Consider the following 20,227-nt stretch of genomic DNA (forward strand, 5'->3'; position numbering starts at 1 on the left):
AATGGAATTAATTATTAATCCACTAATAACCTTTATCAATCAAATAGCCTTCACAAGCTCCTCCAGAAAGGAGTTATACTCTGCTTTTAACCCTGACTGGAGTAACAAAAGAAGTTGCCTGCATTTAGGGAACTCCACCAACGATTCTGATGACATCTTCCAATACATCTGAGTTAACAGATGTCATCTTCAAGCCCACAAGTTTAATTTTTCATGTTTCAATTAACGTCTCAGAAGTGGGAAATTAACTTTCAGGCTTCCTTAATCTTTCAAATCTCAGCACCTTTCTGAGCTCTGAATGAATGTAAAATATCCACGACTGGATAAACCTGACAGGAGGAATATTAATTTCTCAGTGACCTTTATGAGAAGGTGAGTTCATTTTCCAGCACACTCAGCTCTCAGATGGGGTCACTTCTGGCAATTCAGCTCTTTAAGAGTTGGCCAACAAGAGAGATCTATTAATATACTCATTAAATTTAGAAATGACCAAAAGTTAAAGACTGGTATTTTTATATTTAAATATATATATACACACACACATATATTTTATATATAGATATATAGAAATAGATCTAGATCTAAAGATATAGAGAGATATATATTATTTATAAGGGCATTTTCTAAATGCCTCCTAAACCCTGACAAACCTGGGGCAGTGACCACCCTTCTAAAAAGCTTCAAATTGAAGAGCAGGTGAACTACAGTTAAACAGCTTCACTTCCACAAGGAATTCCTAACAGGAAAAACTGGGAAGGAACACCTTGTTCCCATCAAATGGTGACTTACCTTTAACACACTCTATCAGCTTGGCCCTTGGAGGTTTGGATTTGGGAGAGGGGGAGTTGAACCTCAGATATGGGGCCTTTTTGAGGGTGCTCCGATGGCCCTGGTAAATTGGTTTGCCATAAACCCGACACAGATAATCTTCACTGGGTACCAGTGCACTCCCACTGCCAGGGCCCTGATTGCACAGCAAGAGGGAAAACAAAACAAAACAAAACAAAACAAAAAAAAGCAGTTTACAATTCTTCACCTGTGAAAATCTGAACGGGGCAGGGCCACCACTTTCACTTCAAATTATTACAGGTGGTGCATTGACAGCAAAAAAAGAGACCAAGCACTTGGGAACTCACATCTGCCCTTCCTTCTCTCCTCTGCAAACCTTCAGCAAAGTAAGTTCTGAGCCTCAGTTTCCTGGTGTTTTCTTCCTCTTGCTTCTGCAGTGGTTTAGCTGCACACACAGGCAGCCTTGTCAAGCAGCCTGGGACGTTTTGAGTTTTGGCTTTTATTTCTTTCTTGGCCTTCATGGCCTTGAGGCTTTGGGCTCTCTTGATCCAGGGGAGTTTTTGCTCGTGTTTCCCTTGTTCCCAATCGTTTCTCGCCATTTCGGCCTGAAGAGAAAACACAAAGCACAGTAAATGGAGGTTTTTAACTTCAAGGCTATCAGAAGAGTGGGTGGGTAACTTTGGAGTTCTGAGAAATGGGTTGTTTTCCACGTTCTCCACAACTAGGACCGGTGATTTCCATTAAGAAACTAAAATTCCAAAATAAAAAGTGAATATTTTATTATAGCCCGGGAACAACAAGCAGTTTTCTCAGGTTTTCAAGGTGTGAGCCAACAACTTCACCATGGGCACAAAAGAACAAGGTGGAAAAAACATGAGGCAAAAATCTGAGCTCATTTTTTTTTTCCAGTCATACCTGGATTTCTTCACTGATTGCCTTGATCCACTCATCCACTGTCCTCCTGATACGAATCTCTTCCAACACGTCTCTGAAACAGAAGACAGAACTATTTTAGGTCACTCTTTTTAATCTGCACAGATTTGCTCCTGGGAGAAAGCAGTAACCTGTAAACGCTACAGAAAGGGAAATCCAGAACAGAGATGGAAGGTGACCAAAACTGATAAAACAGGGCTACAAAAACACTCCAGCTCAAAAGGCAAAAAGCAGATGAGAAATTACTACCTGCTCTGCAAGATAACGAGAGCAGATATCGTGCCTGATAAAAAAAATCTTTACCTATATACAGAATAGTTACTTTCCTCAGGAAAATGCAAGTTCAAGTTGCATTTTACCAGGAGAACTCTCATTATGATTCAAGCAGGAGTGTTTAACACAAGCAACGCAGCAGAAGCTCAAAAGCCAGAGATGCGCTGCAGGATGAGTAATTCCGTAACGTTTGCGGGATCACAAATGATGACACAAATCCTGAGTTTTCTTGTTTGCTTGGAATGTGTGTGTGGAAGCGAACACCACCAGAAGTTTGAGAACCAGCTAAAGATTGCTGAGAAAAAACTTGGCAAAGAGGAGCTAAAAGGAGCGCCCAGACAAGGAGCAGCCGAATTCAAGGGTCTGACCTGTTTGTAGCCAAGCTGTTGATGAGGGAATAGGTGGCATCTCCATCCTTTGCACGAGTGACGGCTTCCAGATTCTCCTCGAGGACCTTCTTGTTGTTCTGAACTCCTCTCAGAGTCCTCTCAGCGTCGCTCAGGATGGATTTGGGCACTGGGATGTTTTGAAGGATGGAGGGTCTATCGAGCAGAGGATGCTCAGGAGGATCAGGTGCAACAGTGGGGTTTTTGGACTGAAATGGAAACAGAACCTCCAGCTCTTAATCGATCAGAGATTGTAATTTCCTGTTAATCTGTGATCCTGTCAGTGCCATCCCAGGGAGTGCAACCAACCTGAGCTACTCCAGAACATTCAGCACATGGCAAATATATTTTAGAAATCAAGAAAACTGCCAGACACCCAAAAAAAAAACCCTCCAATGGGAAATGATTAAAGCCTGAGGAGCAGTGCTGATGAAGGCTGGGAGCATGGGAAGAGATGGCAGTGAGGGACATGAAGCCTCACATGGAAATCTCTCCATGGGACAGCAATTAAATATAATTAAAGCCTAATAAAAATCAACCTTCTCTCAATTTATGCACTTGTTTGGGCATCAGCCTACCCCAAGAAACACCAATTAATACTTCTAAGTTTCAACAAGGAGACAAACCCCTGAACAGCCCTCGGTCCTCTCCCACTTTCACTGATCTTCACTTTTCAGAAGGAACAATGAAGCCTTTTGTTTTCCCAGAGATAAAAATCCAGCATAAATTAGCTGCTAAATACAAAAGGAAGGGACACAAACACAGGAAAGGAGTTCTCACATTCATTCTCACACTCCTGAGGAAACCCAGGGGCCCCTGGGCACTTCATTTAACATCAACAAAAAAAATTAAAAAAGAGATAAATGTACATTAAAAAAAAAATCAAACCCAAAATACTCAATCTTGAGTAGACTCTGAAAGCATCAACTGAATGAACAGGAAAAAAAACAAAAGACCTCACAGATCACAACTCAGTTTTGATTTTAAGGCTGTTCTTTTTTCCAATCAGAATTAAACACAAAGTTTATGTTCTAACAGGTGTTTTGTCACAGTGGACACAACAAAACAGAGCCAACACACTGATTCCATGGGCCTGGCTTTCCCTGGCGAGAAAAGGACAAAATACTGAATTATTTAGCAATTTTACAAAGGCTTTCACTTTATAATGAATTTTTTTGACAAACAGCAGCTCACTAAGAGGTAAAACCTGTGAGAAAACGTAAGAATTACAAATCCACGTTCAACTGGAAAATGATGCGAAGTTGCCAGGTAGGCCCAGATCATGAAATGATAATTGTCTTATCAGTCCACACTGTGTCCACTTGAGACAGCAGCTTTTTGCCTGACATTTTATTATCCCCTCGAGGTACTTTCAGTAAGACCTGATTTGGACAAGTCTAAGAACGAGTTAAATCTTACTTTGGGTAATGTAATCTGTACATAACAGCAACCTGTTAATGAACACACACAGTCACTGCAGTGTTATGTCACTGCAAACACGTTCAAAACTGCACCAGTATCACACTATTTAAAAAAAATAATAATTAAAAAAAAAAAAATCAAGGTATACCTTAATAAGATCATTCACGTCAGATTTCCATGAATTTGCTTCCTAAAAAAGACAGAAGGAGAGCTGTTGACACTTCAACCTGAAGACAGATCTGTCAGGGTCAAATCCAAAGCAGGTATTTGATCAGTTTGACAGACACAGTGACTGTCTCTGCTCACTCCTGCTGGCTGAGAGCACCACCTGCTGTCCTCAGCTGGTGACAAAGCACAGGCTCATCATCCATTTACCATCTCACTCCACAAACCTCTCAGTGAGGAGAATTCAACTGCAAAGTCCCTGACTGACCCAGCTTTCCATCTGCTGGAGTCACCTCTGTCTTCCCATTGACCTTTCTCGTGAGAGAAAAGAGGTTTCAAACCATTTCTGTCCCCTTTGTCTCCCTCCCCTGCCATTCCCACTAAAATGCTACAAAACCTACCCAAAAATACACAATCAGCTGTGCTGTAACACCTGACAAGTGAAGCTACAATTCCTAAACATCCAGCAACAAACAACTGGCACGTACCACAAGGTATTTTTAGGATGATGGGAAAGCTGAAGCCAACAGAATCAGAGCTGTCACGTTCCCAGCTAACTCAGAGACCTGAATTTACAAGTCCTTCTCCCCTCCCACTGTGTACATTTACAAGAAGAGAGGACCCCAGCAGGGAACAGGCACTGAAAACACCCAAAACCTGAAAACAAACAAGGAAATAACTCCTTTTTTTTTTTTTTCTCACCTGTTTTATGTTTGGCAGAGTGGCAGGAAGAGCCTCTCCACTCCAGTCCATCACTCAGGCTCAAATCCCTTTCCCACACAAAACGTCCAATATTTTAAATAATTGTAAACAAACGTTGGTTTTTTTACAGGGGTAGAAGCAAAAGCAACACTTTTACTGACACCAGACCTCTAAAGTTTATCTCCACATTTTTTATTCCCCTTATTGAAACTCCTGGTCACTCTAACATGGATTTTTTACCTGGAGCATGTTGTGCATTTCTCTTCTCAGCTGGCCAAGATCTTGAAGTAAATCATCTGCTTTTTTCACTGTCCTCTCAACTGAACTGTAACTTTCAAACGCAGGGAGTGGCTCTGCAGGCAAAGGATTGTGCCTGATGGGAGAAACATTCCTGATTAAAACTCTCAAGGTTCCTCATGTAGCCCAAGAAAGCAGCCAACAGTGAAACCAAGAGTGAATTCAGATAGAGTGGGGATTTGCTTTTCCATCTGAACTTACAGAGAGATTACTGGGTTTTCTCTGCTTATCCCTTAACACCTTGAGCTGTGTCCTTGGATTTTCAACAGCGAAACTACTTTTCTATTTAAGCTTTGGATACCTCTCCATTTGAAGCAAATGACATTTTTGTCCAGACTATCATAGATCAGACAGTATAAATGCAGCAGTTTCTCACTGTACTAGTGAAATTATGACATCACATTATTGCCTGGGGAAAATAAATTTCAGATTGGATGGCTCAGAACATTTTTTCCACCCACTCTAAAGCTGAGGAATTCTGAGGTGGCTGCTGCTCCTCCCCACCAAAGTGTTGTCATGCAGCTCCCACGAGCACTGACAGTGCCAGTGAGACTCTGACCTGCCTGTATCTGATCCACCTGCCTCAATTCCACTAAAACAAACAAAAACCCCTCCTCAGTTTTGGGTTGCTGTGTTTATTTACCTGTCTCTCTCAGAATGCCAGCTCCTTTCGTTGCTGTTCAATGCTGCTTTCTTGGAATACCCATTTTGCCTCAGTGGCATTTCTTGAGAGCTCGGAATATGCTCCAGAAGTTTCCTTTCACCTAAGGCAGAAAAAAAGAAAATTACCTTCTTTTTTTTCGACACATTTAATACTTTCTTTTCCTTTCCGCTTTTCACCACTATCTAATACTCCCCAAGGACAGGAAAAAATAATTTTTTAATTTAAAAATACAGATCTATTTCAGATAAGGCAAGTCACATAAACCCACTCACACTGTGTTCCTAAGAGTGCTGTAAATTAACAAAACCAGAGTGTAGATGAATGAAACTGGGGTGGCAATGAACTGAGTCACAGAGAACAAATCTGTGCCATTATGGACAGGATGTTTCTTCCTTTGCCTCATTCCATTTATTCCTGGACCCCCTGAACAACAGAAATACATCACAGCTTTGTACCAGAGCCAGAAGCAGCACCCGAGAAGGGTCTGATAAAGACACACCCAGGCACTTCGTTAGAGCACAGTGGCTGGATCCTTTCACTGTTCTTCCTCAATCTACATCCTCAAACACAACCCACTGAAAAAAAGGTGCTTTATTTTTTTGATTAAACCTTCAGACCTGAGTTTCATGCTCAAAAGCGGTGAAAGACAATTACTCCACGTTTGCTTTGCACCTGTTTTCATTACTTTTACCCGAAGAGCCAAACCAACAGCCCAGAGCAGGTGAGGAGCACACAGAGTGTGTCTCACAATACCTTCAGTTGTAGCTTTGGGAACGTTTTCCTTTTCCATCCCAGAGATTCTGCCATGTTTGGACACAGGCTCTGGGGCACATCTGCGAGGAACTGGGGTCTTCAGGGGAGATTTTTGGGTAGGAATGCCAGGACTTGGAAAATGGCTTGGAAAGGCTTCAGGGAACATAAGCAAAAGGAGTTATTTAAAGGGTAACAATCTTCTTCCTAGGAAAAGATATTAGAGAAGCCCAGAATGGTTTGGGTTGGAAAGGACCTTAAAGATCATCTCATTCCAACCCTCTGCCATGGGCAGGGACACCTTCCACTAGCCCAGGTTGCTCCAAGCCCCATCCAGCCTGGCTTTGGACACTTTCAGAGATGGGGCAGCCACAGGTTCTCTGGAAAAGCTGTGCCAGGGCCTCCCCACCCTCACAGGGGAGAATTTCTTCCCAATAATCCCATCTAACCCTGCCCTCTGGCAGTTTGAAGCCATTCCCCCTTGTCCTCTCCCTCCATTCCCTTACAGAATCCAGAAAAAAAATCTAGGGAAAAAAAAGAGCCATGCCAGCTTTCTGAATTTTTCATAAAAAAGCAAAACATCACAGAACTGGTTAAAAAAGTAAACAGGAAGAACATTTTGTATCTCTGAATGTTATTATTATTAAGGGAGCAGAAAGCCCCAAACCTAATTATAATAGGAACTAATTCATTCCAGGCTCCCCCACAGATTATTCCTCACTAAGATTATTTTAAGTTCAGTCCAGGCCTCTCCTGGTGCAGACCAAGCACTTGGTAAACCAAAACTCTCACTTTAATTTGAACTGGAGGATACTGGAATATCTTTAGAATATGTGTTGTGTTATACACCACTTCAGGCAATAAAGCCAATTATACTGAAGGAATGTTTACTGCTTATCATTGGTGTCTTGTACAATCCAATATTAAGGGAAACAAAATCAATGCCAAACTAAGACTGAAAATGAAGAACTAAGAGTTTGCCTTCACCTTGGGCAGGAGCATCAGTGGCAGGGAACAAACCCCTGGGACACAAAGGCACTGGGTTGGAGAGGGGTCTCTGCTCTGGCTGCTCAGGAGGCTTTGGCAGGAGGCTGGAGGAAGGCCCAGGACTCTGCTGGAAGCCCCGTGTGTTCACTGCAGAGCTGAGGAGATGGCACTGAGAGACAAAAACACAGAGCGTTGCTGATATGTGCTCTCATTGCCCCAAGGAGAAACCTTGGCATGAGTAAACACCTGCCATGAAATCGTGCTAAATGGATTTTGGCATTCTATTGGAGGAAAAAAGTCATTCACAACAATCTCAGAACACAGACAGGCTTGGACATTATTCTACCCTTCAAAAAGCACAGAGCACTTTTAAATATAACTTAAGTTTTTTAATGGGGCTACTTATTAAATAGAAGTTCCCTCAATTAACACAGATCTAAACAATTTCTCAGAGGGAATGAGAACATTTCACAGTTTTTGCATTTACTTTCCACAGGAAAGTAAAGGGAGGAGGGTGAAGGAGGTATCTGGGACAGAACAAGAAACAAAACTTTTCCCAAAAGCTCCTGAGCTGGCCACTGGATCTTCCTTTCTTCCTAATACTGAGACATAATCCAAATTATTACAATATTAACACCGAGATACAGAAGAAATGATTAAGCTAAAGCTTCTGCATCGTGACTTGAGGCACCTGAATATTCATTTGCTGCTCCTGTAGCTTTTCCAGGTGCTGAATCCTCTGCACCATGAGAGTATTCATTTGATTTTCCAGCTCCCTGACCCTCTGGTGACAGTGGGGCTTGTCCTGCTGAGCCCTCCCGTGGGTTTGCTGTTCAGCCACACGCTGCAGGTGTCTGTCTGTCTCCTGCAGCTTATCAAGTAATGCTGAAACCGAGTTCACTTTGGCTTCCAAATCATTTTGGACCTGCAAGAGAGGACATAAAAAAAAATTAAAAAAAAAAAAAAAGGAAGAAAAAGGAAGGGGGGAAAAAAAATCCTCACTGCACAAGTGGTGCAATCCAGAGTTTTGAATTTGCTTCCCAAAAGACACAACTGAAATCCTCATTAGCCCCAATGTTTGGTGGCTCAGCAATATTATGAATCTCCAAAAGGTAAATGAAATGGTCTCTGTCCTTTGCTCAGTCAGCCAATCCAGATGAGTTCCCTCTGGTGTGCTGGTGAGTGAGTGTGAGATTCCAGGCACACAGAAAACAGGGAGCAGAGACCTTCAGGCTCTCTGGAGCCACCACAAACAATCTGAGGCTCGTCTGGAACATCTGCTGGTTTTAGTGGACAAAGAACTCACCCTCCCACAAGCCACCTGCTCACCTTGAGGAGGGGGGCTGTGCTGGCAATGGCAGCAGCAGTGGCTGCTGCAATGGTTGTTGCAGAGTCCACTTCCCTGGGTGCTGCCCTGGGGTCGTGTCCAACACCTTCCTTCCTTTCTGTGGAGGCATTTCCCAGGAGCTGCACCTTCACCTCCTTGAGCACAGGAGTATTCTGGGCTCTATAAAAACAAGTGCCTGTCAATAGCCTGGTTTTCTCCACATCCCCTCCAAGCAAACCATTTCCCACACACAGCAATGACATCACTCCATAAGCATTTCTCCTCGAAGCTTTCAGCACACACAAAACAAATTCACTCCCATCTTTTAGGATGAAATCAGAAATGTCTCAGGTTTATGTTACAGTTCCTAATATAAAAAGGCACTTTCCTGGAACCACAACAAAGAATGTGTTTGCAGCCTGCGTTCTGTGAAGTTCAGTATTCCAGGTTGGATGGGGCTTGGAGCAACCTGGTCTAGTGGAAGGGGTTGGAAGGGGGTTGGAACAAGATGGGTCTTTAAGGTCCCTTCCAACCCAAACCATTCTGTGATTCCAGCAGCCAAATCCAACTACATTTTTGATCCTCAAAATTTCCATCCTGTGGATAAACAGCACGTGCCCTTATCTGCCTTTAAAAATGTTTTTGGCACGTGGTTTTGGCACAAGGTGAATTATCTTGCCTGACTCTTCTGTCATGAAACCGTTGATTCCAAAGGCTAAAGGTGTTCTCCAAAATACCCCAAATAAACAAGATGCTCCAGTGAATGATAAAATAAACTGAAAACACCTTCCCAGACAGAAAAAGAACAGTAAATAATACTTTTTTTTTTTCCTTGCCAGCTAAACATTTTGGCAAAAACTGAAGGGGTAGAATTGGATCTCTGCACAGAAACAGAGCAGCTGAGTCACTGCCAACAGCACGTACTCACTTTTGCTTTAGCACTGCCCTCAGAGCCTCCTTCTGCCCAGCAGCATATTGAGAAATAAAAACATCACCTGTGGGGAAGGATACAAACACACTCTGTGGAGCTGACTGACACAAAATGTCAATGGCACGGGTAGAAACAAAGTATTGTTTCAAAACCTACAGTTTTGCTGTGAAGAATCTGCAGCCTGCACCCACCACATCACCTACTGCAGTAACCAGTCACTTCACTAAGTAACAGATTTAAGCAATGATGGGAGTAAGGGAAGGCTTTACCACAGCTCAGCAGAGGAAACAACCTCTAAACAGAAGAAAAAAACTGAAGTATTGATTTATGGCCTTAAACAGGGGAGTGATTTGTGTTTCTTTCCTCTACACAGCCCCACACATCCAAGGAACCTGCAGAAGTGTATTTGCTTTAAAAAAAAAAAAAAATCTTCCCTTCCCCAAATCTGATTGGAACTGGCAGATTCAGAAGTTAAAGACGTTTCCATCGTGATTTCTTAAGGTTCTTAACTATTCAAAATATGCTTTTATGGAACAGGCTGCCTGGAGAAAAATATGGCTTTGTAGTACAATTATTCCCAACAGGAAAATGCATCCAGACAAGCCCTTCCCCAAATTCTCTATTCAGAGACATGAAGTTTGATCAGCAAAAGGAATCTCAGTGTTCTGGTGAACTTGTAGAAGTCCCACTCAGTTAATCCCAAGAGCTACTGCAATGCCAGCAAGAATGAGGCAAAATTAGCAAAAGTTGAGTGTAAATTACAATTACAACGATTATCTTTTTATCAAAGAAAACTTTTAATATTTTCCCTCCAGAGTTTCCATAATGAAGAAGAATAAATACCTAAGCTAAAATTAAAGCTGCCCTTTCCTCTCATTAATCAGTTTTCTCACAGAAAAGGGGCTCTATCGGTAGATTGATGTGTCTTACCTTCAGAGTCTCTGCTGTCCTCCAGTAGAGGTGAAGGATCTTCCTGCACTGCAGCCTCTCCTGGAAAATCCTTCAGAGGAAGAGCAGAAAAGGCAACATCAAAGCCTTTGCTTTCAGTGGCCAAAATTTGAGAAGTTAAGTGGAATTGTGCAAATTATTACACGAATGGAATCATACCCACACACTAACACAAGGTCTTGGCACAAAACTTGTGCCACGAAACCTCCACCACAGAATTATCTGGACTTGGTAGTCAAGAACTCACAGGCCCTTTTAGGGACTAAAACCTTAGAAGCACAATTCAGATTAAAAATATGTATTTTAAGTGCTGATTAAGTGTATTGTCCCCATTTACGGCCAAAAAAGTAATAGTGAAACTACACTTGTTTAAAGTTTAGCCAAATTGTTAATCTCAAACAATTCAGGATTACTCCCCCACAGAGAATTAAGCAGGTATCAAAGAATTCCACATAAACTAATGTCTCTAAAAACATCACAAATGTTTGGCTCAGGCTTTGCACAATGTTTTCAGAGGAGCTACAGCTGTTTGAGGAAAATGCTGTTTGTTCTCTTAGTTCAGGACTGCAGGAAGCAACGGCAGCTTTTCTTACCATTTGGGATAAAAACACGGGCTCTGCATCTTCCAGTGGGAGCAGAAGTTCTGGATATCCCTTAGTGCTGAGGACTCCTAAAAATAAAAGCAGTTTTACTGTGGTCATTTTCACTACCAGCTTGACTAACCCAAATCTCCACATTCCCCTTCTCTTTGAATCCCTAAACATGATGACGTTGAAAACAGAAGTGACCCTGGACATGGAGCTGAAGTTTATAAACATCTGTGAGTTCTGAGAGCCTGGATTAGAGGCTTGCTTTACAGCATGTGAAAAACTCTCTGAAAAACAGATTATTGAACATCCTTTAAACAGGGTATAAACAGGGATGTTTAACAGGGAATAAACATCCATGCCCCAATGGACAGGGACACCTTGCACTAGACCAGGTTTCTCCAAGCCCCATCCAACCTGGCCTTGAACATTTCCAGGAATGGGGCATTCAGAACTTCTCGGGACAACCTGTGCCAGTGTTTTACCACCCTGCACAGCTCGGCTTTTACGTGCAGAACAGCTTGGGGAAAAGAAGGAGTGCTGACATTTGCGGGAGGAGAACACAAAGATGCCTTCACCACGTTAAGTCCTCTGTGGCTGCAAACACTTCTCAGGGTTTCTAGCACCAGCCTGAGCTGTATATTATGGTAAACGAAGGTAAATGAAGGTAAATGATGGTAAGAGACGCACCTGGAGCGTTGCTGCGGGGGGTCCCAGCCCCGCATGGGGCCGGGGGGGCTCCGTGTGCGGCCGAACCCGCCCCGGGTCCCGGGCACGGGCAGAGCCCCTCACGGAGCTTCTGCACCGCCACCGTCACGGCCCGCCCGGGGGGCTTCTCCCCGCGGAGCCCCGTGGAGCGGATCAGCACCTCGCCCGCCGTGAGGCTGCCCAGGGAATCCCGGCTGGAGCTGGAGCCGCTCCGCGCTTCCATGGAGGGGGGTGTGGGTGGGTGTACGGGGGGGGATCTCACACAGTGGCGGCCTGAGGGCTCCCGGGGCGCGGCTCCCTCGCAGGTCGCGGGCCCCGCTCCGGCTCAGCCGCTCCCGCCGGCGGCTGCCATGGCCACGGCGTTCCTGCCCTTTCAGAGCGCCCGGCGGGAAGCGCCGCGCCCGGCGGGAGAAAAAGGGAGAGGAATCGGCCGATTCGTCGGCTCGGGTGGCGAATCTGCGGGGCTTGAGTGTGTGTGTGGGGGGACGCGAGCGCCGCCCGCTCTCCCCGCCCCGCGGCGAAACTGCGGGGCCGCGGCACGCGTGGGGCCGGTGAGTGAGCCCGGGGTGGGGACCGGGCGTGCTCCTGAGGGACCGGGAGAGCCCGGCAGGGACAGGGAGTGTTCCTCAGGGACCCGGAGGCGTCCTGAGGGACGGGGAGAGTTCCCGAGGGCCCGGGAGTGCCCGAGAGGGACTGGGAGTGTTCGGAGGGTCCGGGAGGGCTCCTGAGGGACAGAGAGCGCCCTTGAGGGGCCGGGAGTGCTCCTGAGATGCCGGGAGAGCCCGTAAGGGGCCCAGAGTATTCCTGAGGGGCCGGGAGCATTCCCGAGGGACCAGGAGAGCCCGCGAGCGGTGGGGAGAGCTCGGGAGGGCTCCTGAAGGCCCCGGGAGAGCCCGTGAGGGACAGGGGGTGTTCCTCACGGACGGGGAAGGCTTCTGAGGGATAGAGAGCGCCCGTGAGGGTCCGGGAGTGTGCCCGAGGGAGCGGGAGGGCTCCTGAAGGCCCGGAAAGGTTCCTGAGGGACAGAGAGCGCCCTTGAGGGACAGGGAGGTGTCCTAAGGGACGGGAGTATTCCAAAGGACCGGGAGAGCTCCTGAGGTGCAGGGAGAGCCTGCAAGGGGCCCAGAGTGTTCCCGAGGGCCCAGGTATGTTCCCGAGGGCCGCGGAGCGCTCCTGAGAGGCCGGGAGCGTTCCCCTGAAGGACCGGGGCGCTCCCTGAGGGTCTGGGAAGGGGAAACCCGTCCCTGCCCCGGGGTTTTCCCGGCGGGGAGAAAGGCGCTCCGTGTCTGGGGTTCTGCCGCGGGGCCTTGAGCGAGTGACCCCCGAGCAGGGGGAACCCAAGGTGGTTTTGGAAGGGGGAGCTAGAGGATGGGGTGAAAGGGAGGGAAAAAAAATAAATCGATGCGAAGTTGTTTTATCTCCAGGTTTTGATTTCGTAGGGAAGAGGTGTGTTTCCTCCCAGCACAGGCCCTCGCACGTGTTCGGAGAAGCTCTCGGGGCTCTGATTTAGCACTGACCGTGGTAACTCCCCTTTGGTGTCAGATTTCCACAATCCACCTCTTTTCCTTCCGGGTCCCGGCCAAATCCAAGATACTGTGGGTTAGAATAACCCGTGCACCAGGTACAGCTGCTTATCCGGCCTCCTTCTGACCAACCCCTTTCTCACCTCACCATGTGCTTCCCACTTCTTTAAAGGCCCTTGGCCTCTTAAAATCAATTAGTTTGTTTTTTTAAAAAATCTAAATATCGATCAGGTTTTAGCCTAATGATCCCCAGCAATAAAGAGAACTTTATAGGCCGTGGGGGCTTTATCTTGACATAGTTCCTTGCACCTGTATTTTTATTCTTTATCTTGACGCAAGCCTTTGACTCAGTATTTTTATTCCTCTTGATTTTGACACATTTCTTTGACCTGATGTTTTCGTTCTTCCTTGTCCTTTTCAGAAACACTCACGTGGTGTTCCCTGTGTACAACTGGAAGCAAAGGCTTAAAAAGATATTTATCTTTATCTTGATAAAGTAGGCATTCCCTAGACCTAATTCAGATGCTAATCAGTATAACAAGCATGATGGATTTATGGTGTCTCTCCATCACCACGAAAATGCATCTCCTCACAAAAAAGGTGGAAAAAATCCACCCCAAACACAGGGCTCGTTTAACTTCCATGGGAAAGGATTCTCCTGACTCCAGATTAGGTCTTGGACAAGAATGGTGGTTACTTGGGGGAGAAAAAAAACTTCCTTCAAGTGCTTCACCTTCAACAACTCCAGGCTGGGAATGGAGGGAGGCTTTTTGGTCACCCAGCAGTACAGTAATTACTATAATAATTAAAAGCTGTGTTCCAATTATTAGCCCTTAGGAGTTAAGTTCATAATCCCTCTACCTTGTGAGGCCTGGAGACACAGCTGTGGAAGCTGCATTCCCACAGATCAGAAGTTTTAGGAGGGTTCTGACATCTGCAGTTCGGGTTCCTTCTTCTCCTGCCGTGCTCAGGATCCTTCACCTAATCACCGGTTTTAGTTACAAACCAGCTTTTCCTTCTTAAGGAAAGCTGTCACTCTGGCCTGTGTTATTGTTTCCGTGGCAGTGGGAGTGGCAGCCACAGCAGAGGCAAATATTAGAAGCATTTTGCAGATTCTAAAACTGGGCTGGGAGCTGGGGTGGATCTTGCCCAGAGAAGGGGCTTGAATGGACTAAAGGCTGTGCTTGTGGGAGGAGGATGGAAAATGCCCAAGTGAGAGAACCCAAACCCTCAGGTTATCCTTGACTGCTTATTTTACTCACAGGGACTTGTCTTAATGTCTCTTCAGAACATCAGAACATATTTGGAACCATCCCTGGGTTTTAAGTTTGTTTTTTTTTTCCAGAGGTTGGAAGGGAAAGGGAGAAACAGCAGGAAAGCTTGAAATGATACATTTGCCAGAATTTAGAGCGAACTAGATATGCACATTCCTGGGAATGCCCAGGTAGCACATTTTTAGGTGTTCAGGCCTGTGATTTGGAGCTAAAGGTGCAGCAGAGCTGTGGGATTTCACTGCTGGGCTGTGGAACGTGTGAAACACCTGCAGCAGAACAAGGGCTGCAGACTCTGACAATCAGATGGTGCCACTGTGCTGATGGAAATCAGAGCCTTTCCCAGGAGCCAGAGCTTTGTGAAACTGCAGTTTCAATCTGCAGTTTTGAATCTTGCCAAACTAGTCCAGAAAAACAGACCAGGTTTGCTACAAACAGAAATTACGAAGCATCACTGAGTGTGAGAAAATGGCACTGACTGTTGAAGCTTTGAGCTTCCTGTGCTTGGCAGAGGCAAAAATCTTTCCTGTGGTTTCTGCCTCTTTAATTATCTACCTACACTGACCTGGCAGAATTGTCACTGCCCTTATTGTCTAACAGGCTGAGAAATGAGAGTGGAGGGGCCATCCCTTTTCACCAGTTGTTTTCCTCCATAACCATCATCCTAAAACAAGTTTGAGGTGTAGGATAGGGAAGGAAAACTGGAGAAGGACTTTGGACAAGGGCCTGGAGTGACAGGACAGGAGGGAATGGCTTCCCACTGACAGAGGGCAGGGATTGGATACTAGAAAGAAATTCTTGCCTGTGAGGGTGGGGAGGCCCTGGCACAGGTTGCCCAGAGGAGCTGTGGCTGCTCCATCCCTGGAAGTGTCCAAGGCCAGGTTGGATGGGGCTTGGAATAACCTGGGATAGTGGAAGGAATCCCTGCCCGTGGCAGGGAGGGGGGTGGGACTGGATGATATTTAAGATCCCTTCCAACCCAAACCATTCTGTGATTCAGTGAAAACCCAAATAACACATTTTTCTTCTTAACCACCAGATTCTGTAGATTCTCCTTCACAGTGTGTGCCCCTGATGAATTCTTGGTTGTGGGGATGTCCATCCTAAATCCAAGAATCCTATGTGCACTTGACTTCCAATCCCTGAGTTGGCTCCCTGTGCAGGGACAGTGTGATGTTAAGAGGCAGATGTCATAATCCCTGTGCTGCTGGAAGGGGTGTAGGGAGAGTTCATCCTTCTGAGAGCTCCCTGGCGCTGTTTTTAGTTCCTTAGTTTTCTTTCTGTTGCAGAAATAATTGTTACTGTGTCCTTGTACCCCTTCCCTTCCCCCTGCTGAGAGATTGGAACAGTTAAAGCTTTATAAAACATGAATGTCTTGCCCAAAATTTGGCTAAACATAATAGAAGTTTAATTGTGAGTAGCCCTTCCTGAAGGGCTCAATAAAGTTTTTTATCACAAAGTGATTACACTGCAGTGCTCATTTTTCTTCTACAAGTTGATATGAATTAGATTGAAGGAGCTTCTTCTCATCAACACGTGATGTTAGTTTGCATTGTCATCTGTGATAAACCTTAGATAGGTTTGACAGCACTTAAAAAAACATAAATAAGGTATTTTATAAGTTACTTTAGCTGTTTGAAATGCCTTAAAGTGTTCCGAGGGCAGCAGTTAACAGGTGGATTTGGGAAGGTACCTGGAATTATCGTGGATGTTCTTTTCACTGAATACATTTCAGAAATGTAACTCCCCTTGGAGTGAATGGCTGGGAAGTTTGCCAGCAGAGTTCCATTTAAACACACTTCAGGGATGTACAACATTCCATTCTGATGTAAATGCTGCAGTTCATGTTTATGCTTTTCGTGTGAAACTCGACTCTCGTTTCAGAGCAGGTGACTGAGACGCAGGCGGGGGAACATGGCCGGGCAGATCTCCGAGTCTGACCAGATCAAGCAGGTGAGGTGTTGTGTTTGTGAGCGGTGGCTTTGAAGGTCTTTTATCACCTTGTCACATTGAGTGACAGGTGTGGGACATGGGGACAAAGTGTAAGTTACCATCTAAGTTAAGGCCAGTTCTGCAGCGACCCAGATTTAAACACCTGACTGTTGACAAGCACAGTTTAGTGTCTGATTCGAGTAGGAGCAGCATTTGGTGCTGAAATCTTCTGACTGACACTGAGTTTTTCTAGTGACTTGTCCTTCAGTATCGGTGTCCCCAGCTGGGCCAGGCAGGTGTGTGTAAGAAAAATTAACACAGAATTTGTTTTGGATACTCATTGTCCAGTTTTTATTTACAGTTCAAGGAGTTTCTTGGAACCTACAATAAACTTACAGAAAACTGCTTCCTGGATTGCATAAAGGATTTCACCAGCAGAGATGTGAAACCAGAAGAGGTAGGTAATTGCTTCTAATGACCCTTTGGTAGAATTGCTGTTCAACATTCCAACTTCAGAAGCAACTTGGAGAGTTCTGATCTTTCAAGTGGCTAAAAAGTCAGGCAGGAAGTTCTTCCAAGTGAGTGTTCCCAGCAAGGTCGGACAGGGCTTGGAGCAACCTGGGCTAGTGGAAGGTGGCCCTGTCCATGGCAAGGGTTGGAACAAGATGAGCTTTAAGGTCCCTTCCCACCCAGCCCGTTGCAGGAGTAGGTTGTTGGTACCACACACACAGGAACTGCCCCATCTCTGCTCAGTGGCTGCTCAGTGCAGTTCTGTCATTCCCTGAGCTGTCGGTGGAGGTTCTTGTGCCCCAGCTTCCGATGGATAGTGACTCTGTACACATGGAAGTGCCTTCCTCCAGCACACCTCCATCTTTGGACAATCCTGCTGAAAGAGTTGTTTTCTTACCCACATTCCTGCATTGGAGTGAGTTCCTGGGAACAGGGGCCTGCTTTTAACAGCCCTGGCTGTTCAGTCCAGTGCCCTGCACTGCAGGGAGCTCCATCACAGTCACCTGCACGAAACATTCAGCTCTCGATGAGATTAGTTGCATGTTTTTGCTTCTCCTCTCCTGTTGAGAGGCTGTTTCAGAGTTTAATCATTTTTTTTTGGTTAAAAGTTTTAATAACCTTTGTTTGACTCCCCTGGAAGGGAAAAAAAAACCCCGAGATTATAAACCAGCCATTGTTTTTGAGCATTTTCTGCCTCCTTGGAGTTCAGCTCCTCAGTGCAGGCAGAAATCACATCTCCTTTCAGCTCTGGCTCTGCTGCTCTGGACAAAGCTCTTACTTCTGAAGACAGATTTCTCCTTTCCCTGATCTTTACTGCATCTGCTTTAGTGGAATTCTATTACAGGTCATAATTATTCTGAATTAAAGATTATTTAAGTCCAAAACATATTCTTAGATTCTCTGAGCAACCCGGGCTAGTGGAAGGTGTCGCTGCCCGTGGCAGGGGGTTGGAATGAGATGAGCTTTAAGGTCCCTTCCAACCCAAACCACCCTGTGATTCTGATCTGCCTTTTTTTGCCTCTGTGACTTGCAGAGGGTCCACGTCTGGTAGTGCAGGAGCCACCTGTTAACAGGGGAACTGGGAGGAAACTTCCTTGTGGGAAGTTTTGTCCATCCTTAGCCATTGTGGGATTTCTTGCAGAGCACCTCTCTGGCCCCTGCTGGGAACAGGACACTGGTCTAGATGGGCCACTGCTCTGATCTGGTGTGGAAATTCCTGTGTTCCTCTTTAGAGCCGTAGTTTTTTATTAAACACTTGAGATTAATACCCCCAGGCATCTCCTTTGGGATTCTGGACTTGGATAAACAGCTCCTGACCTTTGCAAGTCCAGACTCCCCAGGCCCCGCGTCACAAACACCACTCCCTCTGGGAGCACGGGCTGGGGGCACTTCCAGAACGTGTTCCCTTGGGAGACTTCACTCCTGCTCAGCAGGTTTTGCCTCAGCTGATGCCAGGCCAAGGTGTAGCTGGGTGGGGTTTGGTCCCGTTCCTTTTCATCCCTTCTGCTTTTCACACCCTTTGCACCGAGCACAACCAAAGCAGTTTGCTGGTTTTCTAAGTCATCAAACCAAGTGTTTGGCTTTCCTTTCTGTCCCCCTGCAGTGCCGGCAAGGTTTTGAACCCTGACACACAATATCCAGTTGGTAGAACTGGTGCTCAGAAAAAAATCTTGTTACTCTTTCTTTGCACTTAAAGAAAGAAAAAAAAAAACCACTTTAAATTTTAAAAGTTCTATGGATGAAATGGTGCTGGTGTTTATTTCCCTGTCCAGCTGACTGATGTGCTTGGGTTGTTTTGCTGAAAGGGTAACCAAGCAGGTACCAGAAAATTAACAGAGCTAATGGGAACAAGGTCAGAGAAAGGTTCAGCTGAGCAGGCAGAGACCAGACCATAAAACAGTACGTGTTTGTAAACAGAGTGAAAACAAAATATATTCATTTAATAGATTTATGATTTATTGCAAAGTACAGAGTTTAATTTCACAAGAGGAGCCCAAGGATGAAATGGTAATATCTCCTAGATCCTAAATGTTTTCTACTGAGACTTTCACTTGAGAAACAATATTAAAAGATGTTTCAGGTATCCCTCACAAACTAAACTTCACAATTAAACTTCCCATTTTCTCCTGCCCTTATCCTGAGGCTGAACAGTATGAGATCTGCTCACCTCACTGTTTATCCCTCTATGTGACTTCATTTTGGGTCCTGGCTGGGGAAGTGTTTTAAGTATTAAAGCCTTCTGTCTCCCTCTTCCCCCAGATGACCTGCTCAGACAACTGCCTGCAGAAGTATTTAAAGATGACCCAGAGGATCTCCATGAGATTCCAGGAGTATCACATCCAGCAGAACGAGGCTCTGGCAGCCAAGGCAGGACTTCTCAGCCCACCCCGTTAGAGGAGAGCCCTGTGCTCAGACTCGGCAAGCTGTGCCAGAGCACAGTTGGGATTTGCTGCTGTTGGGATGTGTGTCCAGCAGCTTGGGACAGAGTTCCAGGTGCTGCTCAGCCAGTGGGATCCGTGAAGGGTTAAACAGCAAGTCAGTCATGGTGGCCTGGCCGTGGAGTCTCCCGAGGGCCTTTTCACTCCACAGGGATGTGGATTCAACCCCTCCCAGGGCCCACAGACTGGTGTGTTTGAATTCCAGGGGTGGTGGGAGGGTTCAACTGCCTTTGGCTGGGACTGGTTGAGATGAATCAATGTAATATGGGAAATACACTTTTTTTATTTAATTCAAATAAAATCAACGGGAGCCGGACACAGGTTTGTATGTTCTTTCCAAAGATCCGTTTTGGGGACAGTGGGAGCAGTTTTGTTTGCTGGGGGCTCTTTGCCCAGCTCCTGAAGGGTCATGTTCCTTTAGTGCTGCTTCAGAGTGCTGACAGATCCCACAGTGGGTTCAGGCAGGGCTGCTCTGCCAGCTTTCCCCCAGGATATCTTTGCCTCCTGCTTCCCTCTCCTTCCCAGGGACACAGGGTGTCATTACCATCACTTGTTTCCCTCAGGGAACCCCACAGGCTTCTCCAAACCCAGGCCTGGCAGGAGGCTCTCCAAGCACAGCCTGCTGGCAGCTTCCCTGCTGCTGGCTGAGTGCAGGCCAGTTTGGGTTAACCCCAATCCTTGGAA

At 45.8% G+C, this 20,227-nt stretch overlaps 2 protein-coding genes across 4 annotated transcripts in view; one reads left to right on the forward strand and one right to left on the reverse strand.

The window, feature by feature from the left end:
- KIAA0586 (KIAA0586 ortholog) overlaps window positions 1–12,182 on the reverse strand; it is a 36,834-nt gene extending 24,652 nt beyond the window's left edge. The window contains exons 1-15 of the mRNA XM_027908379.1: window positions 11,852–12,182; window positions 11,168–11,244; window positions 10,557–10,626; window positions 9,624–9,690; window positions 8,698–8,875; window positions 8,060–8,293; window positions 7,369–7,537; window positions 6,385–6,537; window positions 5,611–5,731; window positions 4,911–5,043; window positions 3,952–3,993; window positions 2,364–2,590; window positions 1,705–1,777; window positions 1,137–1,394; window positions 790–964 (exon numbers count right to left, since the gene is read on the reverse strand). Of these exons, the coding sequence (XP_027764180.1) occupies window positions 790–964; window positions 1,137–1,394; window positions 1,705–1,777; window positions 2,364–2,590; window positions 3,952–3,993; window positions 4,911–5,043; window positions 5,611–5,731; window positions 6,385–6,537; window positions 7,369–7,537; window positions 8,060–8,293; window positions 8,698–8,875; window positions 9,624–9,690; window positions 10,557–10,626; window positions 11,168–11,244; window positions 11,852–12,092 (2,218 nt within the window). The 5' untranslated portion in view covers window positions 12,093–12,182. The remainder of the gene's footprint in view (window positions 1–789; window positions 965–1,136; window positions 1,395–1,704; window positions 1,778–2,363; window positions 2,591–3,951; window positions 3,994–4,910; window positions 5,044–5,610; window positions 5,732–6,384; window positions 6,538–7,368; window positions 7,538–8,059; window positions 8,294–8,697; window positions 8,876–9,623; window positions 9,691–10,556; window positions 10,627–11,167; window positions 11,245–11,851) is intronic.
- A 182-nt stretch (window positions 12,183–12,364) lies between these two features.
- Window positions 12,365–19,859, forward strand: TIMM9 (translocase of inner mitochondrial membrane 9). 3 transcript variants are annotated; one of them, XM_027908377.1, is made up of 4 exons: window positions 12,365–12,420; window positions 16,548–16,616; window positions 16,957–17,052; window positions 19,365–19,859. In XM_027908377.1, exons 2-4 carry the CDS (start codon window positions 16,578–16,580, stop codon window positions 19,497–19,499), a joined length of 270 nt encoding a protein of 89 aa, XP_027764178.1. In that variant the 5' UTR covers window positions 12,365–12,420; window positions 16,548–16,577; the 3' UTR covers window positions 19,500–19,859. The 3 variants fall into 3 exon arrangements, with proteins under 3 accessions (XP_027764178.1, XP_027764179.1, XP_027764177.1); XM_027908378.1 differs by lacking the exon at window positions 12,365–12,420 and adding an exon at window positions 12,458–12,564; XM_027908376.1 differs by lacking the exon at window positions 12,365–12,420 and adding an exon at window positions 13,347–13,490.
- The last annotated feature ends 368 nt before the right edge of the window (window positions 19,860–20,227 follow it).

This window comes from Empidonax traillii, unplaced genomic scaffold (genome assembly GCF_003031625.1).
Source record: "Empidonax traillii isolate 1590-97213 ecotype Southwest subspecies unplaced genomic scaffold, ASM303162v1 scaffold1685:size78898, whole genome shotgun sequence".
Classification (NCBI taxonomy): domain Eukaryota; kingdom Metazoa; phylum Chordata; class Aves; order Passeriformes; family Tyrannidae; genus Empidonax; species Empidonax traillii.

What these genes read in the sequence shown, in the direction of transcription:
- TIMM9 (XM_027908377.1), top strand. Translation starts at nt 16,578, where the DNA reads ATGGCCGGGCAGATCTCCGAGTCTGACCAGATCAAGCAG. An exon ending in AGTCTGACCAGATCAAGCAG is followed by an intron (nt 16,617 to 16,956) that starts GTGAGGTGTTGT and finishes TTTTATTTACAG; the next exon opens with TTCAAGGAGTTTCTTGGAAC. An exon ending in GAGATGTGAAACCAGAAGAG is followed by an intron (nt 17,053 to 19,364) that starts GTAGGTAATTGC and finishes CTCTTCCCCCAG; the next exon opens with ATGACCTGCTCAGACAACTG.